The following is an 18,274-nucleotide window of genomic DNA, read 5'->3' as shown; positions in this document are numbered from 1 at the left end:
TAAACTAATTATTTTACAAATTTTATCAACAATAGCTATCTAATTTGTATGGATCATTACTAATATTAATATTATAATTCTTTGTGTATTTAATAATAGAAGATTCAATGATACTTCTCATGGTAATAGAGTTAGAGGTTATAACTGAGATGGCATTACTTCAGTCAATACAATGATCATAGTTTTTGATTTTATTAAACATGGCATTTGATTCTTGTCCCGTTCTTATACTATATTTATGTTGCTTAAGTTTAACAGAAAGATCCTTACCAGTCGTCCCAACATAAAACTTATCACAATTTCTACATGGCACTTTCTAGATGCATCCAGGAGAATTTTCTGGTGACTTCCTGATTAAGATATTCCTTATAGTATTATTGTTGTTGAAGGCAACATTTACATTAAAGGATTTAAGCAACATGGGAAGTAAAGTAAAATTATTATTAAAAGGGAGAACTAAAAGATTCTTAGTGTGAATGGGAGGTTTGGGCTTAACTCTATAAAGTGATTTCTTTGCTAACGTAAGGGATATATCATTTAAAGATCTAGGGTACTTTAACTTAGACCCAATAGAATATATCTTCTCAAACTCATCATCAATTTACTGTGGACTGCAAATATGTAATGCTCTAAGGAACATAGATTGAAATGATGATAATTTAACTCTTGTCATGTTGAGATGAGTAATAATGGATATATGAGCATACATTGGTAAATTTTCTGTATGTACTAAACTTAAACTTGTTTCCTTGCCTCTGGATCATGCAATCTAAAAATGGTAACATACCATTATTTTCATTTTCTACAGTAAATTTGATGGAAGTTACCAAATTGTTAAGTAAGTGGAGAAATATTTGTGAATTTTCATTTGTTGGCTAAACACAAAGAACATCATCCTCATCTACATACCTAAACCAAATTGCATTAGAAGGTATGATATCCTGTAGTAATTTTGTTTAAAAAAAATTCCATATAAAGATTGATTAGTACAGGTGAATATTTGTTTGATGTCTTGGATGATATTCACTTATCTGTTTCAAAGTCTGTTTTCACTGAACTGATAAAATTGTGTATAAAAGACTGTGTATTTCAATTCACTGGGAACCAATCACTCTCCTTTCTTCCTACATGTACGCATGCCTTACATTCTTGATAAAAACGTTTCCCTGCTTTTAGTAGGATACCTCCCAAACCAGATCCAGAAATGTTACATACAAATCTATCTGTTTCTCTAAGTATTTCTCTCACAAATCCTTCAAAGCAAACACTTGATCCACACATACTCTACCACTTCTGAAAGCACGCTGCTCCTCTCCAGTCTGATGCTCTGTAATGCCTTCACCATCTCAATCAATACCCTCCCATATAATTTCCCAGGAATACTCAACGAACTTATGCGTCTTTAGTTTAAACACTCACCTTTACCCCCTTTGCTATTGTACAGTGGCAATTTACATGCTTTCTGCCAGTCCTCAGGCACTTTACCATGATCCATAGATCCATACATACAATGAATATACTTACCAACCAATCAACAACACAGTCATCCCTGAAATTCATAATCGGTACAAGTTAACACTGTGCGCTGTGCCATTGTGTGTATTTTCACGGTGTTAGATTCAGATTACATTTTTCATTTTCTTATATTTTTATACTTCAGTAGTATTGGCTATCACAAAACTTCATCTGTCTACTGTTTTGAAAATTGTGCTCTTATGATTCATGTAGTATAGACTTTGTGCTACGTGAAGTAAATTATTCAGATATAGTCAAATGTGTCTATCATTTTCCTAGCCCATCTCACAAATAACAGTTGTCATGAATTCATGTAGAATTTTATAGTTCTTTTGATTTCCATTTTATTTCTGCCCCTAAGACCCAGCATTTACACAATTTTAGATTTGTTATTTTTTCATCTTTATCTTCAACAGAAATGGGTAACCATCACAAAACTTCAGCTGTCTGCTGTTTTAACAGAGCTTCTCTTATGCATTCATGAGCCAGTATTGTTGGATAGACTTTGTGCTGCGCGCAATACATTATTCACTTCTAGTCAGTTTTCTGTACTCAGAAGAGAAATCAAATCCCTAACTAAACATCTTAAATATACCAAGGCATTTTGGCTGCATGACAGACAGGAGGAAAGAAAGTCCATAAGCCTTGAGGAGAAAAAGAAGAATGTCTATATAGCAGTACATAGTTTAAGTCTTCATATGCAGGCAGCATTGTTCAGACTTCAGGGTCTTGAAAATAAGTTTGAGAGTGAAAGCACTTCAGTGGATTGTTCTCAAGACCTGGAGTGGAAAAAGTGTGAGGCTCTTCCCTCCTATGAGTATGTGAAAGAACAACTAAGTGCAATAAAAACAGAATTAAATTCTTGTCAAGGATGTATAGAAGAAGCAGAAGTAAGAGTTGACAGAAAATATGGAATAAATAACAGTGAAATCAATCCAACATTAGAACACTTGAATGTTTCTGTTGTCCAAAAAGAAAATACTTCACCTGAAGTAGCTAAAAAAGCAACCATTGTGCTTTATGATATGGAAGAACCAGTAGTAGAAGATGAGGTGTTTGAAGCATTCATTGATAAGGAGTTTTGTGATAGGCAAAGAGAGGATTCTGATGATGATTTCTGGAATACAGACGTCAGAAAAGAACGACGGATGCTGAAGCAACAGAAGGAGCAGGGGAAGCGGGTACTTAATGAATTGCAGCCCATTCTAATGAAACGCAGAAAGATGTGGGAGCAGCGTGAGGATATTGCACTTAATAGGCAGCTTGCAAAGCAGGTAAAGGTATGTTGTACTACTGTATTTTTCTAATGATGATACATCAGTTTTACTGGAGAGAATAATTCCTGTTGGTGGCTTCCCACACATTCTCAGACAGCACATTACCCTGTTCTTCCTCTTCTTTCTCTTGTTTATGTCCTTATCTATTCTCTCCAGCTTCACAAAATTTCCCCTCACATTTTACAGTTCAATGACTACCTGTTAGAAGTTAGAAATTACCTAATTTGATTAATTGCCAACCATTTATATAGTTTAGTCATTACAATAAGGTCTTCAACACTTCTAAGGGTCTAGATATGATCAGTGATCATGACATTTAGAAAAGGTTCTTTCTTTACTGCCTTCCTTTGAGTCAAGTAAATGGCAGCATGATCGATATTCTGTATCATTCCTAACCAGTTATTGCATTACATGTTTTTATTCAGGATGAGGGAACTGGAAAGCCTCCCTTCTTATTTAGCTTTCCTAATGAAGAAACAGAGGAAGGAAGCAAGCAAGGATTTTTCTCAAAGGCTCAGTAATCTGTTGTTGGTGCTACCTCACTCACATAGGATATAGCAAACACATGTGAAATAAAGAGGGAAAAGATGCCTTTATTAAATTTTTTATTATTTGTTAAACCATATATCAATCTGTATCCAATAAACCATTTTTTGCATTAAAAGAATTGGGCATATGCAAAATATTTCTCATTTCTCTCAGGCATTTTGCTTATTCAAACATGTAAATATTGAGTTTTCCAGCAACGTACCTTGAAACATGTGCCAAAGATTTAAACATGTTTACTTTAGATATTATTCGAAACCCATGTCATTAGGCACTGTGCAAATTTAGAATCAGTAAAGAGAATGAAGAACTCCTTTTCAGATTATGCCTAATGGGAAATCACTTAGTGCTGGATAATGTAGGGGTTAATTCATATATCATTCTTTATCCAGTGTACCATTTCCTGCCTTCAAAGAATTAGGCACATGCAAAATATTTTTTAGTTACCTCAGTCCTTTTACACATTAAGACATTAAAGTGTTAAATTTTCCTCCAGCATTTCTTAAAACATATACCAAAGATTTAATCATATTTGCTTTGGATATTAAGTGAAACTTCTTTCATCATGCACAGTACAAAATTGATATTTATATAGAAATGAACGATGCCTTTTCAAGTTATAACTCATGGGAAAGATAGAGATGCTGGATAGCATAGAGATAGGGAAGTGTAGGTAGCCAGATTGTGGTTGTAGCATGAATCTGGAAAGAGATGAACAGAAAAGAGAAAGATAGAAATTGAGCAAGAGAAGAATCATCTGTCCTTTTCCAATATAAAGAGGAAGGCTTCCATGGATTACCTAGGACAGGCAATATGTTACCCTCATACTGTTTTCCATTCACTGTTGTCAAGTATGCCTAGAAATAAAAGTAGTTTGATTCACTCATGGAAGTGAGTGACCCAGTTTGTTGGAATTGTTGCAGTTCCTATTACTAAATCTGCTTACTATTTAAGGTTAGGATTGGAACAGCAACCTATCCTATATGTTTTTGTTTTTGTTTTAGTATGACATCGATTGATCTAAGACTTTGGGTCATATATTAATTAACTATTATTAGTCAGGATTATGAAGGGCATTCCTGTAGGCTGTCTCGTGTGTCACGATGAATATTGAAGAAAGCTTTAAAGACTTTTAAACTTTGATTCATGAAGTCTCAAGGGCCCATCATATTAAGATACAGTGATTGCAGCATGTTTCTTTGAAATCATCCATCATAATGCTTAGAATTGGGATGAACTTCTTTGAACAATATGAATGAAAGCAAAGCATTATGGAAAGATGAATGGCTGGATAGGGTGTAATTATTTATAGATATTTTTTGAAATCTTTTTCTGATTTGATAATTAAGATTTATTTTTATTTTTATTTATCTTGCTTTGTTGCTGTCTCCTGCATTAGTGAGGTAGTGCAAGGAAACAGATGAAAGAATGGCTCAACCCACGCACATACACATGTATATACATACATGTCCACACATCCAAATATACATACCTATACATCTCAATGTATACATATATATATATATATATACACAGACAGACATATACATATATACACATGTACATAATTCATACTGTCTGCCCTTATCTATTCCCATCGCCACCTCGCCACACATGGAATAACAACCCCCCCCAACCCATGTGTGCGAGGTAGCGCTTGGAAACGACAACAAAGGCCCCATTCGCTCACACTCAGTCTCTAGCTGTCATGTAGTAATGCACCGAAACCACAGCTCCCTTTCCACATCGAGGCCCCACAGAACTTTCCATGGTTTACCCCAGATGCTTCACATGCCCTGGTTCAATCCATTGACAGCATGTCGACCCAGGCATACCTCATCGTTCCAATTCAATCAATTCCTTGCACGCCTTTCACCCTCCTACATGTTTAGGCCCCAATCACTCAAAATCTTTTTCACTCCATCTTTCCACCTCCAGTTTGGTCTACTACTTCTCGTTCCCTCCACCTCTGGCACATATATTCTCTTGGTCAATCTTTCCTCACTCATTCTCTCCATGTGACCAAACCATTTCAAAACACCCTCTTCTGCTCTCTCAACCACGCTCTTTTTATTACAACACATCTCTCTTACCCTATTATTACTTACTCGATCAAACCACCTCACACCACATAGTGTCCTCAAACATCTCATTTCCAGCACATCCACCCTCCTCCACACAACTCTATCCATAGCCCACGCCTCGCAACCATACATTGTTGGAACGACTATTCCTTCAAACATACCCATTTTTGCTTTCCGAGATAATGTTCTCGACTTCCAAACATTCTTCAAGGCTCCCAGAATTTTTGCCCCCTCCCCCACCCTATGATTCACTTTTGCTACCATGGTTCCATCCGCTGCCAAATCCACTGCCAGATATCTAAAACACTTCACTTCCTTCAGTTTTCCTCCATTCAAACTTACCTCCCAATTGACTTGACCCTCAACCTTACTGTACCTAATAACCTTACTCTTATTCACATTTATTCTCAACTTTCTTCTTTCACACGCTTTACCAAACTCAGTCACCAGCTTCTGCAGTTTCTCACATGAATCAGCCACCAGTGCTGTATCATCAGAGAACAACAACTGACTCACTTCCCAAGCTCTCTCATCCACAATGCAGTTTCTCACATGAATCAGCCACCAGCACTGTATCATCAGCGAACAACAACTGACTCACTCCCCAAGCTCTCTCATCCACAACAGACTGCATACTTGCCCCTCTTTCCAAATCTCTTGCATTCACCTCCCTAACAACCCCATCCATAAACATATTAAACAACCATGGAGACATCACATACCCCTGCCGCAAACCTACATTTACCGAGAACCAATCACTTTCCTCTCTTCCTACACGTACACATGCCTTATATCCTCGATAAAAACTTTTCACTGCTTCTAATAACGTGCCTCCCACACCATGTATTCTTAATACCTTCCACAGGGCATCTCTATCAACTCTATCATATGCCTTCTTCAGATCCATAAATGCTACATACAAATCCATTTGCTTTTCTAAGTATTTCTCACATACATTCTTCAAAGCAAACACCTGATCCACACATCCTCTACCATTTCTGAATCACACTGCTCTTCTCCAATCTGATGTTCTGTACATGCCTTCACCCTCTCAATCAATACCCTCCCATATAATTTACCAGGAATACTCAACAAACTTATACCTCTGTAATTTGAGCACTCACTCTTATCCCCTTTGCCTTTGTACAGTGGCACTATGCAAGCCTTCCGCCAATCCTCAGGCACCTTACCATGAATCATACATACATTAAATAACCTTACCAACCAGTCAACAATACAATCACCCCCTTTTTTAATAAATTCCACTGCAGTACCATCCAAACCCACTGCCTTGCCGGCTTTCATCTTCTGCAAAGCTTTTACTACCTCTTCTCTGTTTACCAAATCATTTTCCCTAACCCTCTCACTTTGCACACCACCTCGACCAAAACACCCTATATCTGCCACTCTATCATCAAACACATTCAACAAACCTTCAAAATACTCGCTCCATCTCCTTCTCACATCACCACTACTTGTTATCACCTCCCCATTTGCCCCCTTCACTGAAGTTCCGATTTGTTCCCTTGTCTTACACACTTTATTTACCCCCTTCCAAAACATCTTTTTATTCTCCCTAAAATTTAATAATACTCTCTCACCCCAACTCTCATTTGCCCTCTTTTTCACTTCTTGAACCTTTCTCTTGACCTCCTGCCTCTTTCCTTTATACATCTCCCACTCATTTGCATTATTTCCCTGCAAAAATCATCCAAATGCCTCTCTCTTCTCTTTCACTAATAATCTTACTTCTTCATCCCACCACTCACTACTCTTTCTAATCTGTGCACCTCCCATGCTTCTCATGCCACAAGCATCTTTTGCACAAGCCATCACTGCTTCCCTAAATACATCCCATTCCTCCCCCACTCCCCTTACCTCCTTTGTTCTCACCTTTTTCCATTCTGTATTCAGTCTCTCTTGGTACTTCCTCACACAAGTCTCCTTCCCAAGCTCACTTACTCTCACCACTCTCTTCACCCCAACATTCTCTCTTCTTTTCTGAAAACCTCTACAAATCTTCACCTTCGCCTCCACGAGAGAATGATCAGACATCCCTCCAGTTGCACCTCTCAGCACATTAACATCCAAAAATCTCTCTTTCGCACGCTTATCAATTAACACATAATCCAGTAATGCTCTCTGGCCATCTCTCCTACTTACATACGTATACTTATGTATTTCTCTCTTTTTAAACCAGGTATTCCCAATCACCAGTCCTTATTCAGCTCATAAATCTACAAGGTCTTGACCATTTCCATTTACAACACTGAACACCCCATGTATACCAATTATTCCCTCAACTGCCACATTACTCACCTTTGCATTCAAATCACCCATCACCATAACCCGGTCTCATGCATCAAAACCACTAACACACTCATTCAGCTGCTCCCAAAACACTTGCCTCTCATGATCTTTCTTCTCATGCCCAGGTGCATATGCACCAATAATCACCCATCTCCATCAACTTTCAGTTTTACCCGTATCAATCTAGAGCTTACTTTCTTACACTCTATCACATACTCCCACCACTCCTGTTTCAGGAGTACTGCTACTCCTTCCCTTGCTCTTGTCCTCTCACTAACCCCTGACTTTACTCCCAAGACATTCCCAAACCACTCTTCCCCTTTACCCTTGAGCTTTGTTTCACTCAGAGCCAAAACATCCAGGTTCCTTTCCTCAAACATACTACCTATCTCTCCTTTTTTCTCATCTTGGTTACATCCACACACATTTAGACACCCCAATCTAAGCCTTCGAGGAGGATGAGCACTCCCCGTGTGACTCCTTCTTCTGTTTCCCCTTTTAAAAAGTTAAAATACAAGGAGGGGAGGGTTTCTAGCCCCCCCCCGCTCCTGTCTCCTTTATTCGCCTTCTATGACACGTGAGGAATGCGTGGGAAGTATTCTTACTCCCGTATCCCCAGGGATAGGGGAGAATATTTGAGATTTATGTATTCATATTTCTTTCTACAGTTGGCATTTACTACTGGTCAGGCACTGAATAGGGAAGTACTTTTGCTTGTGTGTTTGGAGTAGTGACATCTATGCAGTGAGCCAGCACTTTATAGATATTGTATTTTCCTACCCTGGCCCAGGTTGCTGTCTTTCTCTGTTTCATATGCATATGGGTTGCTGGAACTCAATTTACAATTAACATCTGAAAACACAAAACTCACGTGATTCTTTATTCTCTGATCATATTTTCTTTATCTTTGGTGACTTTAATACTAAAACTACCCATGTATCTCCTTCATTTTGTAAGAAGTGGTAATTGAGTTAGGAGTAGGAGGGTAGAAACGCTCCCTTCCATATGTTGCAATTTTAGAAGTGGGAACAGAAGAAAGAGCCAAGCGAGGATTGCTCTTCAGAGAGACTGGCTGGGGTATCTGAATATGTGTGGATGTATTTAGGATGAGGAGCTGGGAGAGTTGGGTGATATGCTTGGGAAGAGGAACCTGGATGTTCTGACTCTGGGTGAATTTAAGTTTAAGGGGAAGTGGGAAGAATGGTTTGGGGATGTCTGAAGGGAAATGTTTGGGTAAGTAAGTGGACAGAGCAAAAGATGAGATAGCATGGTGCATGGTTGAAGGAGGAATTGTGAGAATGTGTATAAGAGTGTAAGGAAGTGGGTTCCAGAATGAAGTGGGTGAGAAAGACATTAGATTGCAAGAGATAGGTGATTATCTTTGCCTATGCACTTGTTAGTATTTTGTGAGAGAGATGAGGAAGTGAGTCTTTTTGGAGAATCTGAATGAGTGCTTGAGCAGTAGTAATGCAAATGATTGAGTATTAATGGTAGAAGATTTCATTGTTGATGTGACAGGTGAGGGTATAGTTAGGGTGCAGGGGGCATCTTGTGTAAATGAAAATGATGAACAACTTGTCAAGTTATGTGCTGAAAAAGGATTGATTATTTGGAATACTTGAATTAAGAAAAAAAGATGCATATGTAAGTAAGTATACATGGGTGATTTGGGGGGGTGGTCATTGGGCATTATTGGATTATGTACTGATTGACTGGTGTGCATTGGAGAAGCTGTTGAATATGAATATGCTAAGAGAGACAACTAGTGTGATTCTGATTACTTCTTGGTGGAAGCTAGTGTAAAAGTTTGTAGTATTTTTTGAAAAGAGGTTATGAAATAGGTAGGAAGAAGGTGGTGAAAGTGAAAGAGCTTGAAAGAGAGGCTTTTATGTGGAAATACCAAGAGATATTGAATGAGTGGTGAGAGAGTAATTGGAACTGTGGGATTAAGCAAGGAGTGGAAGGTATGTAGGCAAGCATTGCTTACATGCTTAGGTGAAGTGTGTTTTATGGGAAGATGGGAAATAGGTGCTTGAGAAAGTGTAGTTAGTGGTGGAATGAGGATGTTAAGTTACCTATGAAAGAAAGGAAAGAGGTGTATGGGAGCTACCTGCAGGGAAGGAGTATGAATATTTGAGAGATGTAAAAAAGGGTAGGAAATCAAGAGGATGGTGCATGGCTTAAAAAGAGGGCAAATGAGAGATATGATGAGAGAATATCAGCAAATTTCAGGAGGATTAAGAAATTATTTTGGAAGGAGATTAATAGTGTGAAGAGAGTACGAGAATCAACAGGAGCACCATTGAGGAAGCAGTTGGGGAAGAGGTAACAGGCGAAGTAGAGGTTAGAGGAGCTGGGGTGAGAATTTTGAGACTTTTTAATGATAATGGATATGGGATATTTGGGATGAGGATTTATGCAGAGCAAAAGTCATGGCATATTGTTTGGTGAAAAGAGAGGAGTTGGTGAAAACCTTGCAGAAGATGAAGTGTGGCAAAGCAGCTGGAGTCAGTGAGATTGCAGTTTGATTTCTCAAGAAGTGGGGGGTGGTAGAGTTTTGTTGATTGGTCATTCAGGCCAAAGGTGAGGCAGCTGAGAACTGGCAAAATGACTGAACATTGGCATTTTACAAAGGAAAGGGGACAAAAGTGAATCCTGGAATTATAATTGTATAAGCCCATTGAATATACGGGATGATTGAGAGGATAGTCACATGCACAGAGTTTCAGATTAGGAAAGAGCAATGTGCACTAAGTAGTAGAAAATGTGTGGACCTTGAAAATTTGTGTGAGAAATACCAAGAGAAAGAGAGGGATTTAAGTGTGGCATTTATGAATCTGGTTTGACAGAGAGACATTGCAGAAGGTTCTACAATATATGATGCAGGAGGAGAGCTTTTAGATGCTGAACATTTTATGCTGGAAGAGTATGGCATATGTGTAAGTAGGTGGGTTTGTATCATGGTTGTGTAATGTCACCATGGCTGTTTAAACTAGATTAGTCTTTGGATGGATGGTAAGGAAGATAAATGTGAGGGTCTTGGAGAGGGGGGAAAGTCAACAGTATCCTGGGGTCTGTGAGATGAGTTAGTTGCTGTTTGCAGATGACATAGCTCAAGTGGCAGACTTGGATGAGAAACTCCAGATGGTTTTTTGAGTTTGGTAGAGTAAATGTGAATATAAGTAAGGTAATGAGGTTGAGCAAGTTGGTGAGAGGTTGGTTTGCATGCTTGAATGTGGAGAGCCTGGTGGAAGTGGAATATTTTAGAAACCTGGGAGTGGACATAGCAGCAAGTGGAATTGTGGGAGATGACGTGAACGAGAGGGTAGATGAAGGGGCAGATTCTCTGGGTGCATTGATGAGTGAGCATGAGAGGTCCCTGCAGGTAAGGGCAAAGGTGGGTATATTTGATGATTTAATAGGCCCAATGGTTGCAAGTCTTAATCCCTAAATGCAAAATAACAGAAGAAAGTTAGAGTTTTGGAAATGAAATGCCTAAAGACAAAATGGGATGTGAGTAAGATTGATTGTGTAAGGGATGACAGAGTTAGAGAAGTGTATGGTATTAAGTGGAGTATGGTTTAGAGAGCTGTAAAGGGCATGCTGAAATGATTTGGACACATGGAGAGAAAGAGCAAAGAGATATTGATGAAGAGGATGTAATTGTCAGAAGTAGAGGAAGGAAGGAAGAGAGGGAGATAGGAGGATGGAATGGGAGAGCTGTTTGAGTTGTAAGGACCTGATTATCCAGGAGGGTGAGAAGAGTGCATGGGATGGAAAGAATGGGAGTGATGTAATATACTGAAGGTGACATACTCTCGTTGAACTGAATTGGGGCATATGAAGTGGTCATAAGAAATCCACAGAATAGGCTATGGGACTTGGTTGTTGGTAGTGGGCTCTGGTTTCAGTACATTATTTATGAGTGGATTTGAATGAATGAGCCAATTCTTTGTCTTTTCCTAGCACCACCTCACTCATGCAGGAAACAGGTAATATGAAAAAACATCCTACACATGCAACACTTGGTCAGGGAAAAAAAAAATTATCATGAAAAATTTGATAATTTTGTAATGACCTTTCAAGGCAGAACATGTATATTACTCTGCTTGGGTTTGAAAGTCCAGGGTGTGATTGTACAGTGACGTGGATATTGTCATCAGTGCTACATCACATTTATGTTGGTTTGTAGTTGAACCCAGCTTCTCAGGCTGTAGAAGTGGGTTACCCTTATACCTTTGTCGTAAATGAATAAAGTATCTGTTTAACATTCTTATTCTTTTAGCTTATATTTCCAACATTCGTATGTCTTTAAATACCATCCAATCTCATGAAACCCTTACTTCTTACAGGGAGTGAATGTTGATATCCCACAAACAACAGAACAGAAACATATGGGTCCAAGCCTTAAAAGGGAGCAGGCTCTAGAAAACTTGAGTAAAGACATATATGATGATAAACTTGACATTTGTGGACAGGATAGAATGGAAATACAGAAAAAGAACACTTCAAGCTTTGAAAATATTTCTGAAAGCCATTCCAATTCTCCAACACTGAAAATTCTTTCAACTTCTGATTCTCCAGAAGAAGAAGAAGTAGAAGATAGTGATGAAGAGAGGCTAGAGGTATACAGGAAGCTTAAGATGGAATTGGATAAGGATGAGATGAACAGATTACAAGAGGATGCAGAGAAAGATAGGAAGTTCCAAGAAGAGGGAGAATGTGTTTTCTCTCTTCCTGTATCCCATGAAATTTCATTACGCACAAACAACCATTTTGAGCAAACATATGATAGTGAGATGCAGCATTATCAAGATGATGTGGAAGATATAGGAAACAGAGTTTGTAATATGGATGTGAACCCTTTGTCTAGCTTCAAGTGTACCGCTGTGAAATATGATACTGTTGTGGGTGATTTACCAAAGGAAGGGGCAAGTGCATCTGTCAGAGATGAAGTTGACAAGGTTTCTGATAGTGAACAGATATTGTCAGTTTCAGAATTAGATAAAGAAGTGCAGATAGTAAAAGAGGAAGTATTTGTTCATAATGAAGAAGCTAGTGAAGAAAAATCACCTCGTATAGATTGGAACATCACTTTTCCTGTTCGACAGATAGAGACCTTAGGTGACCGCATGCAGCTCTTTTCTGCTGGTCAGAATATAGGTTTTCAAGCAGGTATTGCAGATGAGGCCCAAGCTGTGAAATATGATACTGTTGTGGGTGATTTACCAAAGGAAAGGGCAAGTGCATCTATCAGAGATGAAGTTGACAAGATTTCTGATAGTGAGCAGATATTGTCAGTTTCAGAATTAGATAAAGAAGTGCAGATAGTAAAAGAGGAAGTATTTGTTCATAATGAAGAAGCTGGTGAAGAAAAATCGCCTCATATAGATTGGAACATCACTTTTCCCGTTCGACAGATAGAGACCTTAGGTGACCGCATGCAGCTCTTTTCTGCTGGTCAGAATATAGGTTTTCAAGCAGGTATTGCAGCTGAGGCCCAAGCAGCTTCTAAAAGATTTTGGAAGACAGCATCAAACTCAACTGAGATATTTGGTGGAGTAGGTGAAGGAGAGGAAATACTTGGGAGTGATGATAGTGATGCTGGTGAAGTTAAATAATGATTATATAAATGCAGGACACTTGACTTGAATGTGATCTTTCAGCTTATAGGGGTCCATTTGACCTTTATTTGTAATCAAGAATTTGACTGGATTTGAATAATTTTATAACCACATGGAATGTTTTCTTTCCACAGATGTTTTTAGTAACAAGGAGTATGTACCCATAAGCTTAGAAGAATCTTATGCTTATGTGAATGTATTACCTTTAGAATTGAAGTATGAGTTTTGACAATGATTTTCATAAAAGACCATATACATTGAAAAAGAAAAGAAAATCGCTTTGGTAAGAACATGGAATAGCAGTAGGAGCTCTGCAACACATTTTAACTCTTCATACAGTTCATGCCAATTAGATCATACTGATAGTAAGAAATTACAAGAAATTTTTTGAAATTTCATTGGATGATAAAGGCAGAGGTGAACCAGCACATGAGGTGTGTTGGATCTAGATTCCTCCTTCATCAAGCCACCCTCTCCATCTGGTATATAATACAACTAGCCATTGAAAATTACATGTTTAGAGTGCACAGTTCTAGATGTGGCATATGTGCATGCATTATGTGTATATTTGGCTCAAGCAACTTAAGCAAGTGAAGTCTCGTCATCTGGATCCCCTTCCCCTTATTAATCTGGGCCCCACGTTTAAACTCCTGGATCAGTCTCTGTAAACGAGATGTATTTTCTACCTTTACATACTGGGATAGGAATGGGACTCATCACATGTTATGAAAGATATTTATTAATTTCATTTTAGCTGTAGGAAAATAAGGACAAATGATATTAAATATCCAAAATTGATTTACATTATGCAGGAAAGTTATGATTTCAGAGGTTTCTGCCATGAAAATGTAAATCAAATTAAAACAAACATGAATTAAACAGTATTAAGGAAGAAGTTACATAAATCATAATGTAAAACCAATATTGCTGTCTTTAGCATCGATTGATTAGTTTTTATTTATTCATGTTATACTTATCACCATTTTTCACATCAGCGAGGTAGCGCAAGGAAACAGATGAGAAATGGCCCAACCCATCCACATACACATGTATATACATAAACGCCCATACACACACATATACATACATATACATTTCATTGTATACATACATATATATACACAGACATATACATATATACACATGTATATATTCATACTTGCTGCCTTCATCTATTCCTGTCGCCACCCAGCCACACATGAAATAGCATCCCCCTTCCCCCCTCCAGCAAGGTAGCGCCAGGAAAAGACAAAAAGGCCACATTCATTCACACTCAGTCTCTAGTTGTCATTTGTAAGGCACCAAAGCCACAGCTCCCTTTCCACATCCAGGCCCCACAGACCTTTCTATGGTTTACCCCAGACACTTCACATTCCCTAGTTCAATCCAATGACAGCACATAATCACATCGTTCCAATTCACTCTATACCTTACACACCTTTCACCCTCCTGTATGTTCAGGCCCGGATCGCTCAAAATCTTCTTCACTCCATCCTTCCACCTCCAATTTGGTTTCCCGCTTCTCCTTGTTTCCTCCACCTCTGACACATATACCCTTTTTGTAAATCTTTCCTCACTCACTCTTTAAGTTAATGTGCTTTGTACAGTATTAGGCAACTTAAAAAGTTGTACACTTATACAAAATAGACATGACCATAAAGGTGTAGAATGCAAAAATGAAATAGAATAAAGTTTAGAAAATGAAATAGAATAAAGTTTAATGATTTAAACAAAGTATATTCATGGTTTCATAAAGTATATTATACAAAAAAGATGTTCTTACAGTTTACTCAAACTATGTTGTCTTTAGCAAAGTACTTTTTCACAAAATCTTGTTTTTTTGTGCATTTCTGTTTTGGAAACCTATATCTGTGCTCTTTCTTAAGAAATTTTGCCACAGCTGGTCATGGATCAAAATGTGCAGTTCCTGTACTGTTAAGTGCAATGTACATATGACTGGTAGTACTGCTCTTTAAGTATCTACTGTGTTTAGGGCCCTTCAAACCTTGTTACACAAGACTGTATGTTCAGGCCCAGCACTGTGAAGAGTTAGTGTAATGGAAGCCTACACTAACTTGGAAAACTAAGAAAAAATGGTTTCACTCATGGAAATTTTGTAACACGTAGTTTTCCAGTATAATTTCAGAGTACTGAATAAGAGAGTTCTCAAAAAGTCCCACTACATCTCTTGTCAAGTTAGTCATCTGCTTAGCATTTCATGCCTCAAGAAACATCTTCATCCACTTTGTATTGTCTTCTTGGTACTTGTCAAGTCTTTGAGTTAAACATTCTTTTACACTTAGTACAGCTTCGGTCCTGACACTTGCTAAACACTGCTTTATCATAACAAGAGAATTGTAAACCTTTCTTTTTTCACCATCATCAGTTACATGCACTGTTGTCTTTTTCATTTTTTTTTTCATGTTTGCCATCATAGAGAAGCAAGAGCAACTGTTTAAGCAACTTCATTGTCACAGAGAGTTGTCATTGAGTTTTTACTTTTTGAAGTTTTGGTTCTGACACTTGCCATGTTTGCCATCACAGAGAATCAAGAGCCACTGTATGAGCAACTCCAGTGTTACAGTGAGTTGCCATTGATTTTTCACTTTTTGAAGTTTTTAAAAAGATGACTCAAGTCCAGCATCAGTATTGAGTATACTTTTGGTCTCCACCTTCTTTCCACAGTCTTAAGTCTCATTTTGCATTCTATTCTTGTGAGTTGATAAAGAATTCTAGTGTCTTCTTATAGTTAAGAAATTCTCCCAGACTGATTAACTAGATGATCGACCAAGAACTTCAAAGAGTTCTGAAGGCATGTAGAGCTTTGAACCAGCCTCCTCTGCAATCTTTTCCAATTCATAGGTCCCAGTTGCCAAACCTCTGTTAAGTGAAGTCATAGCTTTGAGATTGGTTCTTTAATGCTTGATTTACATAACTGATGATTCTGGGTTAGAAAATGCTGTGTCAGATCTGTGTTACACATAAAATCTAGACAAAAGCCAGATGCATCTCTCCCTCAATATGCTTTTAACTTGGCCTAGAGTTCATCTTCATTACCAGTGTTGGCAGTTTAACCAACTGCTGTCAGTCTGGTCAACTTCTGTTCTGAAATTTCCCCAATACCAGTTTGTCAAATTGATAAGAACAGCATCTAAAACTTCAGCTCCATTCTTGTCTGAATGGTGTGCACTCAGAAAAATTTTTGTTGTATCCCTTCCTTTAACTAAGTTAAAGTAATTAGCTGTAATAGACTTGTTGACTGAATACTTATCAACTGAACCAACAATCTGTAGTCGAAAACAATCAGCATCCTTTAGTTCCTGCCTTACGGTTTCCATAACCAACTCAGCAACTGTATCAGGCATTATTGAGTAGATGTTTGGTTCCTGATAATTTATTGTAGATGTAGGTGGGTTGAAGACTGCAAATGCTGAGTCCAGTCCATGTTCATAGTATGTAGAAATATGGTTAATAGCGTGCATTTTTGCTATTAATTGGAATGGCCAAGAGTGCGATAATATCAAGTGGTTACTATCATTATGCACACCAATATAGTCAATTTGATTAACTGAGACACAGTTTCAGCTCTGTGTTAAGACATCAGAACATTGATTTAGGGATGTTTATCTGATTTGCATAACCAGAGTTGTTGGGCTTCATCTGCTTGACCATCACTGTGCAACTCATTGACAGTTCTCTTCAGTTCTTTAATACCTCACACCATTGGCACCTGCCCATTGCAAGAATGATTATTAGCTTTTATTATTTGATGGTAACAAACCATGCATGTCAAACCAGATCTTTTTCCTATGCTCCTCCTTTCCAACATACTTGAAAATAAATGAGTTAACCAAAGAACATCAAACTTGCATCCTGGAAACTCACCTGCTGAAACAGAACTGACTGATGAGTGACTGCTCTGTCAGCACCAAATGTTAGTAACCACCTGTATCCTGGGACCTACCCAGAAATTATTAAACTTGATAACTGACCAGGGAACATGTGACAAGAGACCAAACCCCTGTGCCTATCAGGGTCATGACTCACTAACTTGGCGCTGGGGAGTTTCATGTGGCAGCATGATTAATTGATGAGATGTATTCTGAGATATCTTAATTTTTGTTAAAACTTTTTTGTAACAAAAAGTTGAGAGCCCAATGTCTCCAAGGATCTTCCGATTTTTTCTCTGGGGAATAAATTTTCTTGATTGGGAGACTATAGATTTATATTGTCCATTCACTAGATTAAAGAATACAATGACAAGGAGTGTGATTTTAAAACTTATTCTATATATGTCTCTTGTTGCTAACTTATAGAAAAGTTGCTGCCAAGCAGATAGAATAATGAGAAATGGTTTACGTATATTGATTAATGTGATTAAAACATATTTTATATCTGAGAATGCTAATTGTCCTCTGAATACTTTAGCTATAAAATGTGCATTACTGCTCAGTCAACAGTCCTTCATTACATGTTTGGTTTATTTAAAGGTTTACATTTTTTGCGAATTGGAATTTTCCAGCTTTAACCTGTAAAGCTTTCAATGCTCGTGTATGAGTGGAGTTTTGATTTTTGTTATACAGCTGAAAGGATATATGTAGTTTATGTTGGATGACATTTTTGTACAGCAGTCCTTTGCCTACCATGGGAGTTATGTTCCTGGAAGACCCTATGATTGCTAAAACTATGGCTGGCAAGGGACTAGGCTTATGGGAGAAGTGGATTTAGGGGGAGACCCTTGAGAGGCACCCTAATTCTTATATTGAATATTTCAAGATTAAAAGAAGAAGGCATGTTATACTTCAGAAACATATTTACATTTTACTTTATGGTGTGCATTGTTGACTCGATGATGCTAAAATGGATGCTGCACTTTCATTGTGTGTAAGGTCAAATAAATCTACTTTTTACATTGAAC

The 18,274-nt window shown here is 37.9% G+C and overlaps 1 protein-coding gene across 2 annotated transcripts; it reads left to right on the top strand.

Moving 5' to 3' along the window:
- Positions 1 to 318: 318 nt before the first annotated feature.
- On the top strand, positions 319 to 18,273 carry LOC139753285 (uncharacterized). 2 transcript variants are annotated; one of them, XM_071669578.1, is made up of 2 exons: positions 319 to 2,789; positions 12,085 to 18,273. In XM_071669578.1, exons 1-2 carry the CDS (start codon positions 2,214 to 2,216, stop codon positions 13,351 to 13,353), a joined length of 1,845 nt encoding a protein of 614 aa, XP_071525679.1. In that variant the 5' UTR covers positions 319 to 2,213; the 3' UTR covers positions 13,354 to 18,273. The 2 variants fall into 2 exon arrangements, with proteins under 2 accessions (XP_071525679.1, XP_071525671.1); XM_071669570.1 differs by having other exon boundaries at positions 324 to 2,795.
- The last annotated feature ends 1 nt before the right edge of the window (position 18,274 follows it).

The sequence above is a fragment of the Panulirus ornatus genome, chromosome 2 (assembly GCF_036320965.1).
Source record: "Panulirus ornatus isolate Po-2019 chromosome 2, ASM3632096v1, whole genome shotgun sequence".
NCBI classification, from domain to species: domain Eukaryota; kingdom Metazoa; phylum Arthropoda; class Malacostraca; order Decapoda; family Palinuridae; genus Panulirus; species Panulirus ornatus.
Note: the sequence above shows the minus strand (reverse complement) of the source record. Positions and strands in the feature narration are given on the sequence as shown.